Genomic DNA, 27,797 nt, shown 5'->3' with positions numbered 1-27,797 from the left:
TCCTCTAACGTCGCCGGCATATATATTTTTTTATTTTGGCTTGTCAGCTCGGATCTTGTGATTAGAGAACAGTGTAGGACAAGCGGTCTATTTGATGAGCTATTCCGATCCCTATTTAGCCCCACACACCACGGCTCAGTGCATCATAAGGATAAGGTGCTGCTGCTGGGAATGGCTTGTGTTTTAGCTTAGCTAGTTGACAGAGATGATGAGAGGTACTGTATATATCCACTCACTGTGTGATGCAATAGGGATGATGAAGAAGGACATGCGTGTAACATCGGGAATTTGGAAAATATTTAGTATGGAAAACCGGTAATGCATTTGCAAAACAATAGCTAGAGAACCGTTACATAACGAAAGCAACAATGTGCCATATCCACCCTATATAAAGGTGGGACACTGCCTGCCTGCCTGGCCCGTATGCTTTATATATAATGCAGCTTGATTCATTATTGGTAGATATGTATGAATGACCTATTTAGATATCATGATGCACCGTCCTAGACGAATGTCTACGGATGATTTATGCCAATTCAAAACAGTAGCCACTTGTAGTTGATTTTCATGGTCAATCTGCTGTGGTTCTTCTCGGGGGTGACAGGCCCCTTCCTGCATTCAGAGCCATATGACTGATCTTGTGGCAGAGTTGCTACTAGCACCCATGGGACACTGACTGGACAGATAGAAAGATAAAAAAAAAAAAAACTCTTTGAGGCTCAGAGAGGTTAGGATTATGCTTATGTAATGGCCGTGTGAGCTGGTATAAATAGCACACGGTCTCCTCCGCAATGGAAAAAAGGCAGCTGGGGTGGATGTTCTGAAGGCGAGGCGAAATGGAAATGTGTCTTATTTGTGCTGTGACTCATTTAGTTAGTTGATGTCACGCCGCTCCTAATGAGGAGCAGTGATCTGACATCTTGCTCAACACGTCACGGTGCCGGCCCCATACAGCCATTGGGTCATGTTGACAATGTCTATACTATGTATGGCATCATCATGCCACGAACATTACTTTTGCACGAGTCCGATGCAATCTGGCTTCCAAATCCAAAACCACAGCGATTCGGATCCTAACATGGGGCAGATCACTCCACGGGCACGTATAGTATAGGTCTCGTCTTGGAAAGGAAGTCGTTTTCCTGATGAGCTTAGACCGAGACGAAGCAAAGTCGTCGTGCTCGTGTGTGTGTGCTTCATTCCCAATTTGGACTTCTCTGTTTTCCCCGCCATGTGCTGCTGTCTCACCTCACCTCACGTCACCCCCCCATACCCTCCCACCCCAAATGAATCCTTCACTGCACTGTCTTTGTCCCGTGTCTCATGTTTCGCAATTATGCCACAACAATGTGGAACGCCCTACCCAAAGCTGTAAAGGAATGTGGATCCCTGCCCACATTCAAAACCGCCCTTAAGGAGCACCTACGGGAGGCTGCAATTCGAAACTGGCCACCGTAAATGCCCAAAACCCCCACCACCTCCTAATAGACAGTCTCCTCCCCACCGCATGTATATATTCCCTCCCCGCCGTATGTATATTTCCCTCCCACCCACCCACCCCCTCCTAATGTACAGTCCCCTCCCCATCATATGTATATACTCTGTCAGGATCTAGGGGTAACAGTACTGTATATTTGAATACCGCCTATGTCACAAATGTATCAGTACTAAATACCTATATGTCCCTATGCCATAAATGTCATGTATGTTGTGTAGGTCATAAATGTCTATATGAATTGAAAATGGGGGACCCTGATGGAAACAAGACAAACGTCTTTCTCAGGTCTGCATCCCCTTAACAATTGTATGTATTGAGCCGTACTGTATTGTACCCATTCTGCAATCTGTTAAATAAAGTTTTCATTCATTCATTCATTCATTCATTCATTCATTCATTCATGTTATGTGGAAAAAAGTAATCGATGTAAAAAAAAAAATGCATATACTGTAATTGCCGTAACAATTACCAATGTGTTTTTTTTACAACACACATATGGGGCTCATTAAAGGAATCTGAATCTGAATCACATGATCTCTTCTTCGCAGGCTCTGAACCGGGGCATAGCCACAGTCAAGGAGGATGCCGTTGAGATGCTGGCCAGCTACGGGCTGGCCTACTCCCTGATGAAGTTCTTCACGGGACCCATGAGCGACTTCAAGAACGTGGGCCTGGTGTTTGTCAACAGCAAGAGGGACCGGAGGAAGGCCGTGTTCTGCATGGTGGCAGCGGGGGTCATAGCCTTCGTTCTTCATATCCTCATAGGTATGTACTGTATATATACCACGAAGCCGTCGTCGCATTTGTGCCACAACATTTATATCTACGCTATAGCTATTTGGTCATTTAGCGCCGGGTCGCGCTTTTATCCGAATTTGTGTACGACAGGTCAGCAGGAGGAGTACACAACACCTTTCAAGATTCAAGATTCAAGATTGTTTATTGTCATGTGCACAGTTAAAAACGACAGTTTGCCATATACAATGAAAATCTTACTTTGCTAGTCCACCCTTCACAAAAAAAATCACACAGCACTTAACTTAAACATATTTAAATACAAGCGAGTGCTAGAAAATAAGATAAAATAGATAAAAAATATATATACAATACAACGAGGCACAGTGAGTTACACATTGCACGTTCCATGGAGGTGACAGTGGGTCATAGCAGCAGTTAAAAGTGTCTTTAGTGATTCATAGTTCATAGTTCATAGTAGAAGGTGTGTGTGGAGGGGGGGGGGGGGGGGCTAGGCATTCAAGAGTACACCTCTGGAGTACTAAGGGGAGAGCTAAGGCTAAGTGGCATTGTTCGTCAAATAGTGTCGAACGCGAGTGTTACACTCTTGAGTACAAATAGTAGTATAGGCATAATTAGCAAGATAGGTAGTGGTATGACTGAGGAGGATAGTAACACAGGATGACAACTGTGCGCTTCAACCGCTTCCTTTAATGTCTGTAAACTCGTTCTTCCCGCAGTCTATGACACCGCTCTGTAATCCTCTCCCTCCTCCACTCTGGGAGGGTGTTGAGATGAGCCTCCATTCATCTAGATCAGTGGTTCTCAACCTGGGGCGGGGGACCCCCAAGGGTATATATATACAAATACAACATATCGTGTTCTAAAGTTGGTCAAAAGTTTGATCTTTAACCCTTTGGTAGTGTGGTAGTGAAAGGGTTAAAAAAAAGAAGAGAAAAGACTGCCTCTGAAGTTTCAAGTTTCAAGTTTATTTGTCACATACATTAAAAGTCAATGCAATGAGATGCACTTTGGCCTGGCCCTCTCTCAGCCCCTAAAAACATATAAATAATAACATAAGCTGACCTGAGAATAACAACAAAAACATACAATAAAAACAATAGCAGCATGATGCATCTAATAAAACAATTAAAAATTAAAAAAAACAATTAAAAGAACAGATGAAAAATAAAAGATCCACAGCTTCTACAATCATTTAAGCTTTTAAATGCTCATCTCCCATGAGTTTTGACAGAGGAATGGAGACATGTTTCCAATGACAATGTGGACCGGGAGCAACCCCTTTTTTGCTCAAATTATTCAAAACAAAACAAAAAAGCTCATTGAAGGGCTCATTAATTAACTTAAGCCATAAGTCTTTTTCAAGGTGGTTCAAGGTCAAAGTCAGCAGTAGGTGCCACATACACTATTGGAAAGCTGGGATCTTAAAGAATACTTTGAGATGCAGGTCAACACTGTATGTCAATGTGTTATGTCTATTAATATGTAATAAACATTATGTTTTGAATCTCTCCTATTAAGATGATTACAATTCTGAGTGTATAGACTATAGAGGCTTGGGATATTATATCTATGACTACAGATGAAAACTAGCTCATTAGCTAATTCTGGCACATTTACATTGATGTGGAAACTGAAGATGTTGATTAATGTGCACTGTCCCTGGGTAAACAAAAATAAACAAATAAACGTACAAACTTACAAAACTTACAAAACTTAATGATGCAAAATTATGTCTCATAAGATGTTGTAGCAATTTTTGGGTTGTTACTTGTTACACATATTTGTAATAATATATCATTAAGACACCAAGACCTTGAAGAACACCTTAGAAAATGCATGCCGTGATTTGGTGTCTGCTTGATTTCTGCGAATGGATAGCAAGCACTTCTGTTCAGAAAATGGCTCAGAAACCCCCATTATTTTAAATATACCACTTATATATTAAATATATATAAGCTGTGTCATCTAGCCTCCAAACGGCCCTCGTTTGTGGCTGTAAAGGACCACGAGGCTGTGATTATCCTACAGGTCACGATAGGTCATTGTATACAGTAAAGTACAAACACTACATTGAAATGGTTACTATGGGGACTAACAACATCACACGTGAATACAGTTGAGCTCATTGAGCTCAATTAGAATCTAATTGGATTCACAAGAGTCTCAGCCCCCCAGCCTACTGTACCCAATTTACTGTACGCAATTCCAAGACTGTTTAGGGACCATAGAAATAGGCATTTGTATTACATGCAAAGTAACTGCATGGTTTTGCCCCCAAACTGCATGGAATTAGCATAAAGTGGGCATGTCTGTAAAGGGGAGACTCTTGGGTACCCATAGAACTAATTTGCATTCAGATATCTTGAGGTGAGAGGACAAGGGACCCCTTTGAAAATGGCCCTGCCAGCTTTTCCCTTCACCCCATATTTCACCCTAACTTTGGAGCATTAATTAGCCCCCTTCCTGACAAGCTAGCATGACGTGCCCGCGAAAGTTGCCTATAATGGGGCTGAGATGTTTTGTTTTTGGAACAAATCTTTTTAGGGGCTAAAATAATTTAAACAGGGTCTGGCGACACCACTGATCATGTTTATAATCTTTGATACAAAAGCTTTTTTAATCAACTGAAATAGGGGAAATAAAGGTCATTATTTTGGGTCAAATTTCACCATTCTGTTTACGCGCCACTATGTAGAGGGGGTCGCAAACAGGATATCCCTCTATTTCTAGGGGTTAGGGACCAAAATATATATTTTTTTGAAAACCACCGATCTAGATTAGGTCATGTAAAATAGTTGATTTGAATATACATTTTGTCTTCTTCCTCTCAAGTCATCTGCCTCTTCTCTCACCTCCCGACAGCTCACACAGATCTAGGGTACTATATCATCAACAAACTACATCATGTGGACGACTCTGTGGGCACCAAGACCAGGAAAGCTTTCCTATACCTGGCTGCGTTCCCATTGTTGGATGCAATGGTGAGTGTACTGTATGGGAGGGATATGAGTAGTTTCACTATGTGTAATTATTAGGGTGCAAGCGCTAAAGGGGATAAACCCTATTGTAATTGGCGGTTTTATTATTACTATTATTCCACAGCATGTACCTTAAAGGAGCACGCCAACTTCTCCAGAGTCAGACAAGAAGATAGATACCAGCTTCCTCTCTGTGCGTTCAGTATGAAGCTCTCCAGCTGCAAGCTAGCCTAGCTTAGCACAAATTAATGGATATGGATCAAGGAAAGGTGTTTGTGGCCATCCACTAGGCTAGCTGATCGCCTCGGTATCCACTTCCATTAATTTGTGCTAAGCTAGGCTAGCTGGCAGCCTGATAGCTTTCTACTGAACACACAGAGAGGACATTGGTATCTATCTTCTTGTCTGACTCTGGAGAAGACTGTAAGTGCATTTGCCCTAATGTTGGTGTGTTCCCTTAACACACGTGCCGCTTTTTATGCAATTCGGCACGCTAATAGACTAGCAAAGGTTACGTGATGACACACAAAAACGTGGACCGAACAAACCTCATGGTGGCTCTGTAACGAGCGTTGAACTTGCTGACCTAGAATGGTTTTAAGAGACCAGATAGTCCCCTTTTGTATATATCATCTCTAGATCACCTCTCTGGAGCAGCCTATCATCTGTTTGTGGCCGAAGGAAGGGCTAAATTCAGCCTTTTGTTTTTAAGGAATGTGGTGTGCCACGCAAACACATCTGTTGTCTTGTTTTGTTTCGCAGGCGTGGATTCACGCAGGAATTCTTCTCAAGCACAAATACAGCGTCATAGTTGGCTCTGCCTCCATCTCCGATGTTGTGGTTGTGGCTCAGGTAATGACATTTAAGAGTGTTGTGGAAAAAACAGAAAACGTACCCGTATACTCGGAACATCCCCCTGGGTGCTCTCAGCGTCACCATTACCCTGTTTTCCCAGTTCATTGTCTATGTATGGAGTAGGGGTGTAATGGTACACAAAAAAACCACGGTACGGTACGTACCTCGGTATTGAAGTCAAGGTTCTGGGGGAAAGTTTGGCTTTCCATGTTCCACTCAGGGGTGATGGAATGTGCAGTAACTAATTGTAGTTGTAGGGCTGTCAACGAATATTCTATATTGAAATTAATAATCGACTTGTAAAAAGATTACAAAAAAAATTATAATAATTATATTAGATTGTGAAAAAAACAGCCCGTTGTATTCATTCGGTACACTACACAGCCGTTCGGTACGGTACGGTACACACTGAAACTAGGGATGCTCGATATTGGCTTTTTTACCGATACCGATATACCGATATTATCCAACTCTTAATTTCCGATACCGATATCAACCGATACCGATATATGCAGGCCCCCCCCCCCCCCCCCCCAAAAAACGGAATAATTTCAGGTAATTAACATTACGTCTTGTTGTGGAATTAACATAACATTATGCATACTTTTGACAATAAATAAAATCAGAATTTGTTCTTACTTGCTTGCCTGGGTAAATAAATGTTATAGAAATGTAAAAAAAGATATATTTTTTTTTAACCGATACAGATATTTTCCGATATCACATTTTAATGCCAATATCGGCCGATAATATCGGACATCCCTAACTGAAATGGTTCGGTACGGATACGTGTACCTTTACACCCCTACTATGGAGCAGCTTCCGACGTTATACCCGATGACGTCACACATTTGAGTTTTAGCACTCTATACGTTTTTGGGCTTGAGTTGTTTGTGTTATTTGTGTTCACTTATATTTCACTTACTACATCCCGAGATGTAGCACTGAACGGCACAGGAAGTCCTTCATTCCGGCAGCCATCAGACTTTATAATGCATCACTGTGCCGCGTAATTTGTTTCCGTAGCCGCATTTTGCGGAGACGCTCTCTGATTGGCCACTTCATGTGACATGTGCGCCCAATCGTGTGACGCCTGTTTCTACACTGGTTAAGCTTAGGCGCTCTTTCGAAGTTGGTTAAGGTTAGAGTTTGTCTTAGAGCATGGCGATAGAACACCAGCCCTGATTCCAAACTCTAACCTTAACCAACTTCAAAAGAGTCGCCTAAGCTTAACCAGTGATAAACTAGGCGTTAGGTCGTTTGCTGCTGTTAGACCCGGAAATAGGCAAAGACACAGCTCGTCACGCGATTGGGCGCACATGTCAGTGGCCAATCAGAGAGCGTCAGTCAGTGGCCAATCAGAGAGCGTCTCCGCAAAATGCGGCTACGGAAAAAAATAACGCCACTGTGCCTCACTGCATCACTGAGCACAGGGTGACAGTAGGCCTACCATCTTCCTGGACTTTTACCTTTACTTTTAAAACCGACATTGTACAATTTTACACCACTACTGTGTACACTACTGTATATTTCTGTATATCTTTACTGTATATTTTATATTAGAATGTATATACATAACATAGGAAATGTATATCCCGGGCCGTATTTAATTTTATTCTTAGTCTTATTTTTATTCTTATTCGTGACTTTTGCTTTGCCTATACATAAATGTTTACTGTTTTTACTGTGAGCGATCTGTAGTGCCAAATTTCCCTCGGGATGAATAAAGTATTTATATTCTATTCTATTCTATTCTATTCTAACATGTGTGCATTCTTAAATTGGGGCATAGTTCCCCTTTATAACAAGGTTTTGGTTGGAAAGAATCAAGCACAGTGCCAGACGACAGGAAATAGGAAAATATAATTGTGTCCTATAATAGTCTTACCAGTCAGTGTCGTGTGGTGCTGCTGGTGACAGCTGTCTCTCTCTCTGTCTCTCTCTCTCTCTCTCTCTCTCTCTCTCTCTCTCTCTCTCTCTCTCTCTCTCTCTCTCTCTCTCTCTCTCTCTCTCTCTCTCTCTCTCTCTCTCTGCTAGATTGTGTTCGTGGCCATCCTCCTCCACAGTAACCTGGAGTGTGTGGAGCCTCTGCTCATCCCCATCCTGTCTCTCTACATGGGCGCCTTGGTCCGCTTCTCCATAGTAGGCCTGGGCTACTACTGCAACATCCACGACAACATCCCAGACTCCAGCGGACTGGATGTGGGGGTAGGCTCTGTGTTACTTACCTTTTATGTACATATGGATATGGATGTTCTAACCCCCTCACTACCACACGACCAAAGGGTTAACCCAGAAGGTTAACTCTTTCACTACCACACTACAGTGTGGTAGTGAAAGGTTAACCGTCTGTAGTGTGGTAGTGAAAGGTTAATCTTCTGTAGTGTGGTAGTGAAAGGTTAACCGTCTGTAGTGTGGTAGTGAAAGGTTAATCTTCTTTAGTGTGGTAGTGAAAGGTTAACCTTCTGTAGTGTGGTAGTGAAAGGTTAATCTTCTGTAGTGTGGTAGTGAAAGGTTAACCTTCTGTAGTGTGGTAGTGAAAGGTTAACCTTCTATAGTGTGGTAGTGAAAGGTTAATCTTCTGTAGTGTGGTAGTGAAGGGTTAACCGTCTGTAGTGTGGTAGTGAAAGGGCGAATGGTTGGTGCTAACATTCTAAATGGGCATCAAAGTTTATTTCCATCAGCTGACAGGAAATGAGCTTCCAAGCTGTTCCACTGGAAAGGTCTATCCAGCGATGGTGATGCTGTGACATCATAGCATCAGCTGGGATTTGAACCCATGCTGTCATAATATACATGAGTCACCAAGCTCAAAGGGGCCTGGAGGTGAATGCTCCCTTTGGATCCAGTAATGAACGTGATTGATCTCAAAAGTGTGCCTTTTTGGCAACTAATGGTGCGCTTCCACACTTTGTTTAAGTCCAGTTGAATCAAACCCTGGAGCTGTTTACCCTCTTGGTCTAGTTTGTTTGGGTTGGTGTGAACACTGAACAATGGAACTCTGTTGTGGGGGGGGGGGGGTGGGTAGGAGGGGTGGGTGGGGGACACTGTACACCTGTACAAACAAACACTGTACATTGGATTATTGACAAGACCATACTTGGTAATTTACTGTACATTGGAGGGGGTTGTGTTCGGACATTTACAGGGGCCAGTTTCGAGTTGCAGTCTCCCTTAGGTGTTTTTTGAGAGTGTTTTTGAAAGTGGGTAGTGATTCACATTCCTTTACAGCTTTGGGTAGGGCGTTCCACATTGATGTGGCATAATTGCGAAACGTGTTTAGTCCCTTGTTTGAGCCGAATCTGGGTTTAACATGATTTGTGGAGCTCCCTCTGGTGTTGTGATCGTGGTATTCACTGACCTTTGGGAAGTATTTTGTCATGTACATGGGTACCTTGGTCGTGTAGTGTATCTTGTAGACCAGGCCCATTGCAAGTTGCTGTACTCTGTCGTCTACTCTAAGCCATCCTAGGTTGTCAAAGTGGGCAGGGGTGAGGTGGGTTCTAGGAGTAAGGTCAAGCAGTAGTCTGACCAGTTTGTTTTGAGATGTTTGTAATTTTGTTTTTAGCGCCTTTGAGGTGCTTTGGTACCATGAGGTGCAAGCATAGTCGTAGTACCCTTGAATGAGTGCTCCTGCTAGAGTCTTCAGGGTATTCTTGTTTACCAGTGAGGAGATCCGGTACAAGAATCGAGTTCGTTGGTTGACTTTTTTTATTACATTGGATGCCATTTTGTCACAGGAAAGATTTGCCTCTAGGATGGAACCCAGGTAGGTAATATCTTCTTTCCTTGTGACAATATTGTCACCCACTGTAACTGAGAAGCCGTCGGTCTTGCTGAGTTTGTTATTTGAACCGAAGAGAATGGACTCTGTTTTGCCCATGTGTAATGATAGTTTGTTATCAGCGAGCCATATGCAGATTTTGCCTAGTTCTGAGCTGAGGGTTTTTTCAACCTGTAACTTGTTCTTGTCAGAGACCAGCAGGGCTGAGTCGTCCGCAAACAGGAACAAGTTGCAGTCATTTGCATAAATTAGGAACAGTAGCGGACCTACTACCTAGTATGCTTCCTTGTGGAACACCACAGCTTACTGTGAGGGGGGGGGATAGGGTACCGTTTACCTCCACCATCTGCTCTCTCGCCTCCAGGTAGGATTGCATCCAGCTCACTGATAGACTATCAAAACCAATTGCTTTTAGCTTGTCAATCAGAATGGTGTGATTGACAGTGTCGAAGGCCTTTTGTAGGTCCAGCATGACCATGCCGCAGTATTTGCCCGCGTCCACCTCTTGTTTGATGTGGTCGTTTAAATAGAGAAGGCATGTGTCAGTGGAGTGGGATGTTCTGAAGCCAGATTGGAATTGGTAGATTAGATTTTTTTCCTGTTTGAGGTGGTCTCACCCTGGCTTATTTGAGCTTTTTATTAACTTTTATTTTATTCAAAATAGTCAAAAAAAATTTTTTTTTATATTTATTTAACCTTTATTTAACCGGATAAAAAAGCATTGAGACAAAATCTCATTTACAATGCTGACCTGGCCAAGAAAGCAGCAATGTTTACACAATGGTAAACACAACAAAAACATAAAACACAGAGAACAACACACAATCACTACATTGTGCACATTTGGAACAATAACAAACCAAGGTACGTTAACACTTTGATTGCCCAACCCGAGTTTTCTCGGGTTTACCCCCCGCGGGTTGAATGCCCATCACGAGAATATTCGTTTTTTCTCGTTTCTCGATCTGAATTCATATTTCATCAACCGAGTCTACCGTTGGTAAATCAGCCACTCCAGGCGCTCAGATGTGAAAAAAGCGCCCCCTATCGTCTCCCAGATGGTAATTCACCCTTTTGGATTGGACTCAATGAAAAGGCATGAGAAAAAAAATTCTGACTCCACATTTTACTTCTCACGCATGTGACCGGAGTCGATCAGCTTCATTCTGGACCCTCAGAGCAGCAGGGATTATGTGTTTTTACAGTATACGCGGTGGATCAATAAAAGGATCGATTTTCAGAATGGCGATCAGGAATTGGAATAATCCATTTGGATACCATCTGATCTCAGGTAAGGAATCTATTTTACCAGTATTAGGATAATCAGACCTGTTTTCACGGAGATATAAGCTTTCCCCCTATAATGTGATATGGCTGTTTGACTGTAAAAGCGATCAGGAACTGAGAGAATCGATTTTCAGCGCGCGGCACCAGCGTGCACACGTACACATATACTATCGATAATCTAGCGTTTATTTGAAAACGATTCATAAATAGGCCGAAAAATTACAACGTTCTAGAATATTCCAGTACAGGGCGATTATCATGGAATCTCTTCTTTTTTCTGTGAAAACTAGGGCCTTTCAAAATGATATAAAACGGAAATGAACCGATAAAAAAACAATCCGCTTCGACAATGTTGACTGGAAATGGGTCATTGATAATGCGACGGGCAGATTAGACACATAGCCATAATTTAAAACATAGATTAGGCGATATTAACGTTAACATTGAAGTGGTGCTGGGCATTCAAGGGGGTAAAAAGGAAAACACGGCCGGCTCTGAAAGTGTTAAGGTGCTCCCATAGTCAAGCGGACCATACACGGAGCGCACTCGCGCGGACCCAAAGCGGACTCCAAGTGCGAAGGTCCAATTTTCTAATGCGCGGACGTCCGTGCCGCTGGTGTCACACAAAACGCTGATCGGCGGTGACATCGACCTGCATTTAATGTGACGCCGATCTGCATTTTACTCTGACCACTCGCCTTTTCACTCGCAAAAGAGAATGGCTTTTCTAAATGAAGTGTGTAAAACTGGCAGTTTTATTATCGAAATATTGGAAACAGAGATAGAGTCTATGTTATCTCCGTTTCCAATATTTCGAAATAAAACTGGTGTTTTTATTTCATGCAATGCGTGTTTTCCATTTCAGCACCACACGCTGTCCACCTCATTGAGCAAGCCTATACGGTACATTGCACCTCGCTGCCTATATACCTGTTATTCAAGTGTGTAAAACTGCCCGTTTTATTATCGAAATATTGGAAATGGAGATAAGATACTATATATATTTTTTTTTAAATCTTTTTCCCCCTCCTTTTTCCGATTTTTTTTCCCATCCCACTGTTAGTCGTTATGCCAATTCCCAACCCCCTTCCTGGTTGTTGCGCACTTTTCCCCTACTGTTGGTCCGAGAGGCCGGAGACTGTCACATGCTTTCCTCCGACGCATGTGCAGCCAGCCGGCAGCCAGCCTGGCCGCGCAGATTCTCACTGGGAGAGTGTAACGTGTGGGAGGCCGCACTACCTCTCTCCAGATCCTACCCTCGCTGAGCAGGCGCCCCGACCGAACTGTAGGGGTCGCTGTCCACAACGCCCAGGACCCACCCGCCAGCTTTCCCCACCCCCTAATACTGCCAATTGTATTAGTGTGAACGGCCAGCCAAGCTGGTGACAACGCCGGGAGCTGGATTCGAACACGCGAACCCAGCTTCTCCAGCGTTGGTGACGAACGAAATCTCCGCTATGCCACCTGACCGCCCGATGAGATACTCTTTATTGACATCGGATGACGACGGCATGACAGAAGTTGAACAGCGTGGGGAAAATTGTGTAAACTGGCGCGAGAAATTGGTCCGCGGAGGTCCGCTGAGGTACGCTCGACTATGAAAGCTCAAAGAGTCCAGCGGACCTCCGCAGAGTCCAGTCCGCGTACAGTCCGCTCGACCATGGGAGCACCTTACTCATTACTACATGAGCAGCTGATGGTAAGGACCTCAGATAACATCCTAAACAAAAACCTTGCATGCATAATTATGGTGACAGTAATAAATCACTATCTGTGATTCTGTGTATTGGACAACCCAACATTTAACATTTGTGCAAGCCAAAGTGGGGAAGACAAGATCCTTTTTTGGATAAAAAATTTGCTCCAATAAGACATGGCCACATGGCTTTGTTCAGAAAGTTTGGGTTGTTTGTCAATTGGCAACGTGGAACATAACCGAACCGATCAAAACTGCAACAAAAGTAACAATAGGAGGACCTTGAAGTCTATTCTATAGCGCACCGGGAGCCAGTGGAGGGAGGCAAGTACAGGGGTGATCTCTTCCGGGTACCTGTGAGCAGTCTAGCGGCAGCGTTTTGGGGGAGTTGTAGACAGGCTATGGTGGATTTATTAAGCCCCAGGTGAAGATATGAAGGCGTGAATTACTCTTTCCAGGTCTGAGGGGGAGAGCATGGCCTTGATCCTGGCTATGGACCGGAGCTGGGAAAAAAGAAACCTTCACCACCGAGTTTACCTGCCTATTGAAGGAAAACTCGAGGTCAAAGAGCACGCCCAGGTTTTTAACGAAGGGCTTGACTAGGGGAGACAGGTTACCCAGGCTGCTGGCAATGACACTTGCTTGGTTTGGAGGGCCGAAAAGGAGGATTTCACACTTTGATTAATTGAGCTGTATGAAATTGTGTGCCAGCATTTGATGTCGTCTAGGCAGGAACGAAGACTGTCGAGATTGTTTATATTGTTGGGTTTCATGGGGAGATAGACCTGAGTGTCATCGGCATAAAAATGGAAAGAGATGTTGTGTTTTTTAATGATCAGACCAAGGGGCAGCATGTATAGGGAGAATAGGATAGGGCCAAGGATGGAGCCTTGTGGAACCCCGCAAGAGAGAGAGGCGGAGGGGGAGGAGCAGTTTCCGATATTAACAGAGAAGCTTCTATCACTGAGGTAGGAGGTGAACCATGATAGGGCTGTGCCACTGACACCAACTGCCTGGTGGAGACGGTCAATGAGAATAGCATGGTCTATAGTGTCGAAAGCTTCTGATTCTGACCATTTCAAACAAACGGCCTATATAGTAGTTGTATACAGACCTAGTATTGTCATGATGTTTCCCCTCAACCAATATGACGGAATGCTAGCTCATTGCCCGCAGTTTAATGACAACGATCCATTATTTGATCACGATCGTCGGTCGTTTGCTGACCCAAGATGCCTGTGATCGAATACCACAAATGCATTCATAGTGATGGACACAATCTTCTATCACAATATGGGTGATTTCATATCTCAATAACCATATATATCACAATATAGTGTGTTTTCTGTACATTTGATGAAAAACGTGTGTCTTAAGAAAATAATCATATGCCTCATGGCTCCTTTTTGATAATCCTGTGAACTAATACAAATTAAAGGCACTTTGGTAACCAGTCTGTTCTGTTTCTCATGGTTGTTCTGTAACGTTAGGTGGTAGAAGAGGTTTGTTTTGTTTTGTCTCTCCCTGTTTTGCCCCTCATGGTTGTTCTGTAACGTGAGGTGGTAGAGGAGGTTTGCTGTGTTTTGTCTCTCCCCGTTATGCCCCTCATGGTTCTTCTGTAACGTGAGGTGGTAGAAGAGGTTTGTTGTGTTTTGTCTCTCTCTCTTAAAATACTGCTGTAAAGCAGTTCGGTGGCTTTTTTTTTACATCAACGGCGATAGAAACGATAGAGACGGAGAAATGTTCCTGCCGTCCCATAATATATATACGGTCATATTGCACAGCCCCGCGGTGCGACGCCTTGCTGACTTCCACCGCTCTTCTTCCCGCAGGGCGACGCCACCATCAAAAAGATGCTGAGTTTCTGGTGGCCTCTGGCTCTCATCCTGGCCACGCAGAGGATCAGCAGACCCATTGTCAACCTCTTTGTGTCGCGGGACCTCAAGGGAAGCACCGCTGCCACAGAAGTGAGTGTAGCACGCAGGCCACAGCCTGGCCACAGCCCCCACACACACACACACCGGTGGCCCATTCTACTGCCAGACAATACCCCCTGGATTTTCCAGGATATTTGAGAAATTGCCCTTTTGTGACTCGCCTCCCTCATAGGTGTGAGAAATCAGGTTATTGATATGACAGCCAGGGTGTTGATTATTGACAGCCAGGGTATTGGTTATTGATATGACAGCTAGGGTATTGATTATTGATATATGACAGCCGACGAGTGATTATTGACAGTCAGGGTATTGATTATTGATATGACAACCAGGGTATTGATTATTGATATGACAGCAGGGTTATTGATTATTGATATGACAGCTGGGTTATTGATTATTGATATGACAGCCGGGTTATTGATTATTGATATGACAGCCAGGGTATTCATACTTGCTATGTAAGTAGCATGAACATTATTCATTATTCATTATTATTATTATTATTATTATTATTATTATTATTATTATTATTATTATTATTATTATTATTATTATTATTATTATTATTATTATTATTATTATTATTATTATTATTATTATTATTATTATTATTATTATTATTATCATATCATTATCACATCACATTATTTTCCTTAGTTCTGACTTTATTTGACGACTTTTTATTTTAACGTCATTATCTTGTCATGGTGCTATTTCATTATAAATGGTCTGTTTTCTTTTATATACTGCAACAAACTATTTTATTAACTAAAAATGTTTAAATTTTATTTAAATTGTATTTACAATATGTTTATATTGTTGACAACGGCATAGTAAAATTCATACCTTTGCATGGATCCATGACGTTAGACCTTCATATTCGGTCTACCTTCCAGCCATCATACAGTGTAATTGAGTGTAATTAAGACAGGCTTTAGTACCTACTGTATGTGTAACAGTTATCTTTGATGCGCTTGACGTGTCCAGAGTGGAATTAAGACATGCTTTAGTACCTACTTTACGTGTAACAGTTCAGTAGGACAGGCTTGATGTGTCTAAAGTGTAATTATGACAGACATTAGTACCTATTGTATGTGTAACAGTTCAGTTTCAATCAATCAATCAATCAATCAGATTTATTTATATAGCACATTTAACATGACACATGTCAACCAAAGTGCTGTACAGAGGGTAGATACATAGATACATATAGACAACAATCACAACTCCGTTTACGGGAGGGCACACAGGAAAACAGGGCATGAGTCAGTGAATGGGAAAAGCTAATAGGTAGAAGTGGGTTTTGAGCCTAGTTTTGAAGGCATCTATCGAGGGGGCAAGCCTAATGGAGGTGGGGATGCTGTTCCACAGTTCAGGGGCTGCGACAGCAAAGGCACGGCCCCCCCTGAGCTTGAGGTTAGACCTCCGGACTGTCAGGAGCCTCTGATCGGCTGACCTGAGGGACCTGGTGTTGGAATAGGGGGATAGGAGGTCTGAGATGTAGGAGGGGGGCTATTAAGGGCTTAAACGAATAGGAGAACCTTCAAATCTATCCTGTAGCGTACTGGGAGCCAATGAAGGGAGGCAAGGACAGGGGTGATGTGGTCTCTCTTACGGGTTCCGGTCAACAGTCTGTAGTAGTCTAATCTAGATGAAATGAAGGCGTGGATAACTCTCTGAAGGTCTGCAGGGGAGAGAAGGGCTTTGAGTTTAGCAATGGTGCGTAATTGGAAAAAACATGCCTTCACCACTGAGTTCACTTGTCTGTCGAATTTAAACAGGCTTTAGTGCCTACTGTACGTGTAACAGTTCAGTTTGATGGGCTTGACGTGTCCAGAGTGTAATTAAGACAGGCTTCAGTAACTATTGTATAATGTATGTAACAGTGGACTAGGGCTAGGCCTGTCACGATAACACATTTTGCTGGGCGATTAATTGTCCCAGAAATTATTGCGATAAGTGATATTATTGCGGTTTTGAGAGAAATAATTTTTTTGAGAAATGTATTTCCCAAAAGTTTTCAATCAACTTTTATTTTTTACTAATATAATGATAATAGCATAATAATGCAAGGAAACCGTTTCAAAGTGCAATAAACCTTTATTTAACATTGGAAGACATTTTAAATATCCTAAATTACTACCTAACCAATCAGATATGAGGTAGCGTCAGAAGCAGAGTAACCTCGTTCCCAGTTTTATCTCTGTGAGAGCAATGATAAAACGAGCAGAGCAACCATTATCTGAATTAAAAAAAGAAGAAAAAAATAATTATCTAACCCTAACTAACCATACTGTCATGCACTTGTCCTAATAAACTAACCTACACTGTAGCACTCAACACTTTGATGAACATTGTTACTCAGCTGATAGAGTTGTGCCCTTCCTGATGGCTTGTCGTACAGAACTTGTAAGTCGCTTTGGATAAAAGCGTCAGCTAAATGACTAAATGTAAATGTAAATGTAAATGTGTGTGGACAAGAGGCGGGTTGCTACGTTTACTGTGTTTGTTTACTGTGGCTCGCGGATTATGTGATGGGCAAGCTACTTGGAAAATGTAGTAAGCTACACTACCAGTTACTCTCGATTAAAATATAGCTCAACAATAATCAAATAAACACAAATATATACTATCTCTATTGGAATGGAGACTTTTCAGCACAGGATAAACTAGGGATGGGCAAAAAAAAAACAGATCGATTGATCACATGATGTACTTGAGTACTCGTGGAGGAAAACGCTGTACAAAATAAACGTCTTTTCCGGTGTTTTAGACTTTGCTCTTTTATTTTGAAACCCACCGACCGGAAGTATTGTTGTTATTATCCTAGCAGAACCTATGAGCGGACAACTTGTGTCGTCCGGTTCTGTGTTTTAGAGCTAATGATGAAACAAATGTTGAGATTGTTGGTGAACAACTAACTTTAGGTTAGTTTTAACGTTAGCTACTAACGTTAGATGCAGCTACTACAGGCAATCAACGATGAGGAGGAAGCGTCATAGCATCAACACTAGATCTTTAATCTTTATTTAGCAGTCCAGTTTCTCCGGGCAGTAGCGTATAGCGTTTGTTCACGCTACATCACTACTTGGGTCTAAAAATAGCTACACTACAAAGAACGCTACTTGGTTCAAAAGGAGTGACGCTACCATCACGCTACTGAGAAATGTAGTTAAGCTATGTAGCGTTGCTACTGCCCAACATACGCATGGTGCTCACAGGAGCTCCCGTGCTGTACTCTGTAGTAACGCCAGCGGCCCGCCTCCCCACACAGAGAGGTACTGGTTCCCGCCTCATTAAAACAAACACGCAAATAGCAATTAATTGCGCCCATCAAAATCATTGCATTCATTTTCATTATTGCGCGATAAATTGATTTATTGCTTATTGCAACAGGCCTAACTAGGGCTGTCCCCGACTAAGGATTTGGATAGTCGAATATGATTGGCCAAAATCTGGGCGGCTACGTGGCGTAGTGGGCAAGGCACTCGCCACGAAATGCTGGAGACGCTGGGCTCGTCGGTTCGAGCCCAGCGCTCCACATTTGCTTTCAGTTTAGCTGGTCGTCCGTACTAATACACATTGGCCGTATTAGGGGGTGGGAAACTGATGGGTGGGGATCGGGCGTTGTGGACAGCGACTCCTACAGGTCGGTTGGTGCGCCTGCGCAGTAGAATCAGGAAGTGTCGGGGGCAGCGTGAGCCTCCCACGCGTTACTCCTCGCCACTGAGAGATCGAGCTGCGCAGGTGAAAAGATGCGACTGCTGTTACCTCAAGTACCGGAGGGGACTTGTGCTATGTATGACTTAGTCCACATTGCAGCCGGCTTGTGGGAGGCAAGAAACAGCGTCCGTGACAGGGGAGGGTTGAATTGGATGATACGAAATTGGGATGGGAGAAAATATAGAAAATGGGAGAAAAAGTGGATAAAAAAAAAAAAATGATTGGCCAAAATCTGCCGTTAGTCGACTATTAGTCGACAAAAAAACAAAAAAAAGTATAATATTTTTTTAATTTTTTTTTATCATTCCATTTGGGCTGTGGGGGGTGCTTAATGTCTGAAGGAGTCGACTGAAGGCTTCTTGTCCTCTGCAAAAGCATGCAATTGGTCCGCCGATGGATACATCTTGATATTTGTCTAGTCTAGTGTGTTCATTAGATGGGTGAAATCCTCTTTCAGTGCCTCTGTGCCTTTTTTTCGTAGGCAGTTTGCCTCTGGTATGCGTGCCATTAGCGTTAGAGGCCTCTTTTCTTTTGGAAAGAATGATAAAAAAATAAAAAAAAATTATATATATATCTTTTTAATTCGTTTTTAATTCGACTAAGAGGTTGGCAGTCGACTACGGCTCCTTTCGACCGATTAGTCGACGAATCGACTAATAGGGGTCAGCCCTACAGTGGACACATCCTCCCCTCAAGTTATTATTACATGAAAATGCCCAAAAGTGTCCCCTATATCTGGAGCTTTCTGGCCGGCAGAGAGAGAGAGAGAGACCCTAACTGCCAAGAGACAATATGAACCCGTTTACCAGAATGACCTGGAAATCATGGACAACAACCCAGGCAGCCGGTGGTGAGGATGATTCAACCATATTCATGTGGACCCTCAGGATGATCACACTGTGAACACATTCCTACAGCTGCCCTGCCGGCCACACGGCCCTGTTGTTGTTGTGTTTGGCGACACAATACCAACAAGCTCCGGGCGCCCCCACCCTTCTGTAAACATGCCACCACATAAAGTCACAGGGGGGGGGGGGTTAGGTATGTGTGCATCTGTGCATGTGTGTGTGTGTGTGGGGGGGTATTGTGTGTGTTTGTGTGTACATACACAAGTAAGGCTGGGAGGTGTACCGAATATGAAGGTATATACCGGTCATGGATCCAATGCAAAGGTATAGATTTTCACAATACCGTCGAAAAATACATATCAAGTTCAAGTTTCTTTATTAGTTGTCATATTAAAATACAGAATACTTTTATATGAAATGCTTTTTCCTGTATATAGGCTACATTTTCCTGTATATAGGCTACATTATTGTATATATTTTTTTTAAGTCAATCAAAAAAGTGTTCCTTGCAGCAGTATTTAAAAAAAAAAAAAAAAGTAAGAGACTGTTTTGAATGAAATAGCACCATGACAATTGTATTACAAGATAAAGACTTTTTAAAGATATCGTGATGGGATGTTTCTCATTATCACCCCAGTGTCCCACGCACCTTTTTTGGATGTTTCCTTTGGTTATTCACTTGTGGTTGATTTGGCCACACAGGCGAGCAGCTGAGTAAGGTATTTCTGAACAGTAAAACACGGTCTTTGTCTCTCCAGGCAGTGGCTGTGCTCACAGCTACGTATCCCGTGGGTCACATGCCCTACGGCTGGCTGACCGAGCTGAGAGCGGTGTATCCTGCTTTTGACAAGGTAAAAAAAAACATGACACATCCCCCCCCCCCCCCCCCCCCCCCCCCCAACGTTATTGACGTACAGTATTTGTAGTCGTGATTCGTGACCCAAACTTTACACGGAGATGGACCATAGTGGTTTTACTTTTTTATCTATTTTTTATATTTATCCTTAAAGGACCATACAGTAGCAGTCCTTTTGACGTGTGGGTTCAAGTCCGGTGTTCCTTTATTAATCCTGGTGTCATAGCAGGGAATGCAGGTGTCATAGCAGCAAGGGGGGGGGGGGGTTACAGGCAGAAAAGACTATTAGAAATAATAATAATAGAGTAGAACATAATAATAGTGGAATGGCAGAATCCAATCAATGATAATAGTAATAATAATAATAATTTCTTAGATTTATATAGCGCCTTTCATGAGACCCATAATAATAATAATAATAGTATACATATATGTATCCATACATGGTATATATTGTGGTAGTACACTGCGCCAGAGTCCGTTCAGTGTTTAGTATTAAGAGTCAAACTGTCCTAACAGTTCTCTAGTTCTCTGGCCGTTAGTTCTCCACCTCTTCCAAGTCATTCTGGCCGTGATACAAAAATCAAGGTGCCCTTCTTTTTATTCATAATCTTTTACCGTCGCTGAACCATTCTGTAGTTATTTTCTGCAGATTCACTCAGGGGCGTCCATTTGGTATGGCAAGGTATGGCACTCGCCATACCTTGGCAAATAAAAATGTAAAATTTTTTTTTTTTTTTTTTTACAATTTTCTATGTTGATTTAGAATTCGAATGTCAACATTATGAACGAAGCTTCGAACTATTCGGTACAGCCCTAGCATGTTTTGATATAGTCAATTATCTCACTTTTACTATAGGTGACTTTTACTGTGACTAACTGAAATATGCCAAAAAAAAAAAAAAATGGACATAGGGACGTTTTTTTTATCAAAGGGCAGCAGAGACAAGTGATACAGGGACACAGGTAAGGTCTGGCTTAGTGATTATAATAGTGCAGTTCAGCATTCAATAACCCATGTTTTTGATACTACAGTACATTCTGTTGAACACACACCTCAAAACCGTACCTAAGGAAAATTGGCTCAATTCCAAGAAAAGTAATAGACAGTTATGATATTACATTCTGCATAATTCGTATGCAAAATATTGTGGTTCCCTGCTTTAGTCTGTTGACACATTTCTATACTAAAAATGCTTGTGTAGTCCTGTGTCATACCTAAATGTCATATAACTGAATTGTATAGAAACAACTCACCAAAAGTGACTATTGCACAACTGATTTGACAAAAAAATCCACCTTCACCTCGCCATACCTTGCCTTTTACTGAAAGGACGCCACTGGATTCACCACTGCCATTGGCTTTCAGTGTAGATCTGAAAATGTGTCTTAGACTGAAGAAAGTCACCACATGTGACTAAAATGTCATGCTAACATTATATGCGTCACTTGTTTTCTGAAATGTTTTGCCATTGTGATATAATACAGTATCTGAGGAAGAATTCCTCCTTTTTTGTGTGCTATTTTAGACACCATATTAATGCACAATAGAGCAACCTTTCAGGGGGGAAAACTAAACTTGTCAGGAAAATAAATGCACCTCAGATGTTAGCATGGTGTTTTAGTCAGGTGTTAGCATGGTGTTTTAGTCAGATGTTAGCCTGGTGTTTTAGTCAGATGTTAGCATGGTGTTTTAGTCAGATGTTAGCATGGTGTTTTAGTCAGGTGTTAGCATGGTGTTTTAGTCAGGTGTTAGCATGGTGTTTTAGTCAGATGTTAGCCTGGTGTTTTAGTCAGATGTTAGCATGGTGTTTTAGTCAGATGTTAGCATGGTGTTTTAGTCAGATGTTAGCATGGTGTTTTAGTCAGATGTTAGCATGGTGTTTTAGTCAGATGTTAGCATGGTGTTTTAGTCAGGTGTTAGCATGGTGTTTTAGTCAGGTGTTAGCATGGTGTTTTAGTCAGATGTTAGCCTGGTGTTTTAGTCAGATGTTAGCATGGTGTTTTAGTCAGATGTTAGCATGGTGTTTTAGTCAGGTGTTAGCATGGTGTTTTAGTCAGATGTTAGCCTGGTGTTTTAGTCAGATGTTAGCATGGTGTTTTAGTCAGATGTTAGCATGGTGTTTTAGTCAGATGTTAGCATGGTGTTTTAGTTATATGTGCTGACTTTCTTCAATTGATATAGTATTTAATACACATTTTCAGATAGTATGGCAGTGGTGAATCGGCAGAAAATAACTTCAGTAACGCAAAAGATTATGAAAAGAAGCGGGTGGTTTTTGTATCAAGGCAATAACGACTTGGAACCACATGTTAAAAAGACTGGTCTGATCCTTTAGGAAGAATGACTTGGAACCACATGTTAAAAAGACTGGTCTGATCCTTTAGGAAGAATGACTTGGAACCACATGTTAAAAAGACTGGTCTGATCCTTTAGGAAGAATGACTTGGAACCCACATGTTAAACAGACCTATCTGGTCCTTTAATGCACCACTAATGCTGTTTTCCATTTTTACAAACAGAACAATCCCAGCAACAACAAGCTGAATACTGGCAGTGGCACCTCGGTAACCAAGACACATATCAAAAAGTTTACATTCATCTGTTTGGCTCTGTCACTTACGGTAAGATGGACAGATTTTCTATTGGTGTTATTACACATTTAGCTGAGTTTGAATCAAATCTTTGCAACAACAAAAAAAGCGCAGCGGACCAAGCGCTCGTCACTAACGCGAGAAACACTGGTATCGAATCCGGCTGTCAGCGTTGCCTCCGGCTTGGCCGGCCGTCATACTGGCTCAATTGGCAGAGTCAGCGGGAGGGAAGCCGGTGGGGTGGTATTCTGGTCGTTGTAAACAGCGACTCCTACAGGTCGGTCAGAGCGCCTGCACAGCGAGGGAGGGAGATGGTGAGGGTAGTGTGACCTCCCACACGTTACACCTCACCAATGAGAGTCCGCGCTGGCAGGTGAAAAGATGCTGCTGACTGTCTCTTGTGTCTCGGAGGAAGCATCTGATAGACTTCAGGGCTCCCTAGACCGACCAGTGGGGGGCACATGCGAGCAACGACCAGGAAGGGGAGGGGGGGAATTGGCATAACGACTAAATTGGGATGGGAGAAAAACACAGAAAAACAGGAGGAGAAAAAAGTGGATCAAATTTTTTTTAAATAAAGGCAAAAATTAACAAACACGTTCCACAGATTCAATTACGTTTTTTATTTTTTTATTTTTTTTTTTATCTACTTTTTCTCCCATTTTCTATTTTTCTCCCATCCCAATTTCGTATCGTCCAATTCTACCCTCCCCTGTCTCGAACGCTGTTAGGCCATGCCTCCCACAAGCCGGCTGCAATGTGGACGAAGCCTTACATCACGTGTCCCCTCCGGTACTCGAGGAGGCAGCCGTCGCATCTTTTCACCTGCACAGCGCGATCTCTCAGCGTCGGGGGTCTGCGTGGGAGGGACACGCCGCCCCCGTCGCTTCCTGATTCTGCTGCGCAGGCGCACCAACCGACCTGTAGGAGTCGCTGTCCACAACGTCCGATCCCCACCCATCAGCTTCCCACCCCCTAATACTGACAAATGTATTAGTATGAATGACCAGCCAAGCTGATAGCAATGCGGAGAGCTGGGCTCGAACCCAGCGTCTCCTGCATTGGTGGTGAGCGCCTTGCCCACTGCACCACCTAGCCGCCCTTATGATTCAATTAAGTTGTATAACTTTGTTGAAAATATACATGACATGTTCCCTTTTAAAACAGACTTATACCATGGCCTGGGTGATTATGATTGGCTGTTCAAAATGAATGCGCTTGTTTGGTTTCCTGGCAGAAAGCCATGCAGGTAAACTTCTCCTGTGTGCTTATTGACAATGACCCAGAAAGCTAAACTTTCTGTCAATAACTTTGCCTGTGGTTAAGTGGACAGTATGTTTGACAAAAAGACCGGCGGCTTGCTAGACAAACATCTCATTGTCAAGTTCAAGTTTGTTTATTATTTGTCATTGTCAATAAAATACATGTACTTTATGGTCCCCAAGTCAATAGCCTTTTGTCAATAACCAAATATTCGATAACCGCACACCTTGTCATGTATTATCCCTTATTCTATGGTTCTTCAGTGCAAGGGTTCAACTGATAAACTGTTTGCCCTCCTTCCCTCTGGGAGGCGCTATAGGAATCTCTGTCCCAAGTCAAGCAGGCTCAGGGAACAGCTTCTTCCCCTCAGCTGTCATCTCTCTGAACTCTGTACCAGAGTGACAGCCCACCCCCCTCCCTCTCTCCCTCTCTCTCCCTCTATCTCTCTCTCATACTCACCACACCGTATACACTCTGAACCCCACTGCCTATACTCTAGGCTCTGTTGCCCATACTGTACTGTACAAACTCTGAACTCTGTTGCCTATACTCAATACTCTACTCTACTGCCTTCACTGTTTACAACTGTCTTGCACTGTAATCATACAGTAACTACCTCTTACTACAGTCTACCCATATATTACTATTTACATACCTGTAGGATAGCCATGTACAATAATACTATTATACTGTATATATACATATGTATCTACAACTGTTGGATATATCTGCATATATCCATGTTCACATACCTCTATACACACCTGTATATATCCTATACCACTCTTACTAGTTATATCACAGGCCAGTATGGCTTACTATCATAGTATATTTATACCTGTATCACTGTACATAATTATACTGTACATACATCGGTTTAGCATATATTACTCAGCAGCAGGTTGTTATATATATCACATTTAATCACTTGTACATTGTATATTGTGAATGCACTTTACTGTTACATTTGCACTGTGGTTAAATGCCAACTTATTTTTGTTGTACTGTACTTGTCTTGTGCTGTACGATGACAATACATTTTAATCTAATCTAATCTAAACAAAGTGTATGCAGGACACTAGTGATGGGATTTAGTTAAGTGGGTTAGTTATGTTCAGTGTTTACCACCATATTTACGTTGCTACTGTGGGACAGAGGAGTAGATACTGTATATAGAATAGCCTGAAGGTCAGGTTGTACTGTGTGTGGAGGACCGGGCAGTGCGGGCACACGGGGGGGGGGGGGGGGGGGGGGGCGGGGGGCGTTCTCTGTGGTGTTCTGTGGTGACATGCTTCACATAGCTGACAGAGTGAAGTCGATCGGATGGATGGTTCTCGAGATAGGTGAAGGACAGACAGATGGACACGCACGCACGCACGCATGCATACAGACAAAGATTCCGTCCTTTATAGTTAGATAGTAGAGAGATGTTCAGAATGAGGGTGGGTGCGACATATTTACAGGCACACTGGGTGTACTTTTTCTGAGTGGTCCCATCATCGTGGTTTCGGGTTGCAGAGAGAGAGCGAGGGGGAGGGGGCACATATTAGGGTGGAATTTGTGAGATGTGTGGCGGGGCTTTTGTTCCTGCCGCCTAACACTTCTACCTAAGCGTTAAACGCTTAATAAAACAGGTATTCACATAAAACACATCTGACACTGAATCCCTTCCAGGTTGAATAAAAGAAACCCACTGCTAAAGTAACAAGCACTGCTGACTTTCCCTCCAACGCCACACTATGTAGGCTAGGTGAGAGTTATTGTAATCCAAGACCACACTATAGCTAGGTGAATGTTATTGTCATCCAACGCCACACTATGTAGGCTAGGCGAATGTTATTGTCATCCAACGCCACACTATGTAGGCTAGGTGAGTGTTATTGTTATCCAACGCCACACTATGTAGGCTAGGCGAATGTTATTGTCATCCAACGCCACACTATGTAGGCTAGGTGAGTGTTATTGTTATCCAACACCACACTATGTAGGCTAGGTGAGTGTTATTGTCATCCAACACCACACTATAGCTAGGTGAGTGTTATTGTCATCCAACACCACACTATAGCTAGGTGAGTGTTATTGTCATCCAACACCACACTATAGCTAGGTGAGTGTTATTGTTATCCAACACCACACTATGTAGGCTAGGTGAGTGTTATTGTCTTCCAACACAACACTATGTAGGCTAGGTGAGTGTTATTGTTATCCAACACCACACTATAGCTAGGTGAGTGTTATTGTCATCCAACACCACACTATAGCTAGGTGAGTGTTATTGTCATCCAACACAACACTATGTAGGCTAGGTGAGTGTTATTGTCATCCAACACAACACTATGTAGGCTAGGTGAATGTTATTGTTGTGTTGAAAGAAAGCACTGCGTAATGTTAAAACATGGAACATTGCCGTGCAATCACTGATTTTGCAGGATAATTACTCTCTCTGCATACATTAGGACATATTAAATGTCTGTTAAGGGGGAGGAAAAGACAGAGAAGCCATTGCCCCAGATAACAGTTGTCTAAGTTTTATTTATTTATTTAACCAGGAAGTGTCACGTCTTACAGATAAACCCAAGAGCAGAACACAGACATGGAAGCAGATAAACCGAACAAACCCCAATAGTTGTACATTCAATAACACACTGGGCAGAGAAAAAGAAAAAACTGTTCCACAACAAAAATACAAAACCCAGAGCACACAGTCCAGGTGAGGGGCAGCGGAAACAAAAAGCCAGGGTTAAACATCCCAGGCTAGGCTAAGGCTTAGAAGCCAGGGCATCAGGACAGGTCAAAGCTAAAGCTAATGTTAGCCCCAAGCCGTATCTTTGCTTCAATAAGGGCGAGCAAATAGTGTCAAATGCACTTTAATTAAACAAAATGCAAAAAAGCAACCAAGTCATGAAATCGATGATGAATTGATATCCAATGTAAGCAACTGATCCTCCAAGTCCAAGTCTCAGATGATGCCGAGTGAATGTAGCACAACACTTATTGACTTGGGGACAATGAGATGTTTGGCTAGCAATCCGGTCTTTTTGTCAAACATATTGTCCACTTAACCACAGGCAAAGTTATTGACAGAAAGTTTACATTGTCAATAAGCACACAGGAGAAGTTTACCTTCAGGGCTTTCAAGTTCAAGTTTCTGCCAGGAAGCCAAACAAGCGCATTCATTTTGAACACTTCTGTGATAAGTGAACGTGACGTGCATCTTGCTTTATTTAAGACATCCGGTTTGAGAAATTATCTCTATTTACACTATTTTCTCAGCAATTGAGCAACTGATATATAGAGTATTGAAATCAGCATTAATTGTATGTGATAGCCAGCTAGTGTTTCAGTCACTCAGTGGCGTTTTGAGAAATCACATGCAGACTTCTGGTTTGAGAAATTCAGGTAAATGCAACGTTCATTTTGGATCTGACAACATTTAGAAAATTATTAATTCACAATCATACAATTTTTGGGGGAGGAAAGGTGATACTTTTATTCTACACCTTTCTAAAAGCTCTGTGCGCATATTTTGGTCAATTTTAGCTCGACAATGTGATACATATGATGATACGCCTTCCTGGCTGAAAAAACAGGGGGATGCAAAACTCGGTCATAACACCAGTCGCAGAGGCTCTGCACTCCAGCCAAGCTACTGTAACAATGAGACAATGAGACCTTGACTCACAAACCTTCAAGCAGATGAGACTAGCTGCACTGTGAG

General features: G+C 42.5%; 1 protein-coding gene across 1 annotated transcript in view; it reads left to right on the top strand.

Annotated features, from left to right (window-relative positions):
* ankha (ANKH inorganic pyrophosphate transport regulator a) overlaps window positions 1-27,797 on the top strand; it is a 55,462-nt gene that overhangs the window by 656 nt on the left and 27,009 nt on the right. Inside the window, exons 2-8 of the mRNA XM_084325726.1 lie at window positions 2,047-2,263; window positions 5,120-5,238; window positions 5,998-6,087; window positions 8,128-8,298; window positions 14,690-14,824; window positions 20,124-20,216; window positions 22,745-22,846. Of these exons, the coding sequence (XP_084181852.1) occupies window positions 2,047-2,263; window positions 5,120-5,238; window positions 5,998-6,087; window positions 8,128-8,298; window positions 14,690-14,824; window positions 20,124-20,216; window positions 22,745-22,846 (927 nt within the window). The remainder of the gene's footprint in view (window positions 1-2,046; window positions 2,264-5,119; window positions 5,239-5,997; window positions 6,088-8,127; window positions 8,299-14,689; window positions 14,825-20,123; window positions 20,217-22,744; window positions 22,847-27,797) is intronic.

This window comes from Notolepis coatsorum (assembly GCF_963971535.1).
Source record: "Notolepis coatsorum genome assembly, chromosome: 12".
Lineage (NCBI taxonomy): Eukaryota > Metazoa > Chordata > Actinopteri > Aulopiformes > Paralepididae > Notolepis > Notolepis coatsorum.
The sequence above is the reverse complement of the archived record's forward strand: the minus strand, read 5'-3'. Positions and strand labels throughout refer to the sequence as shown.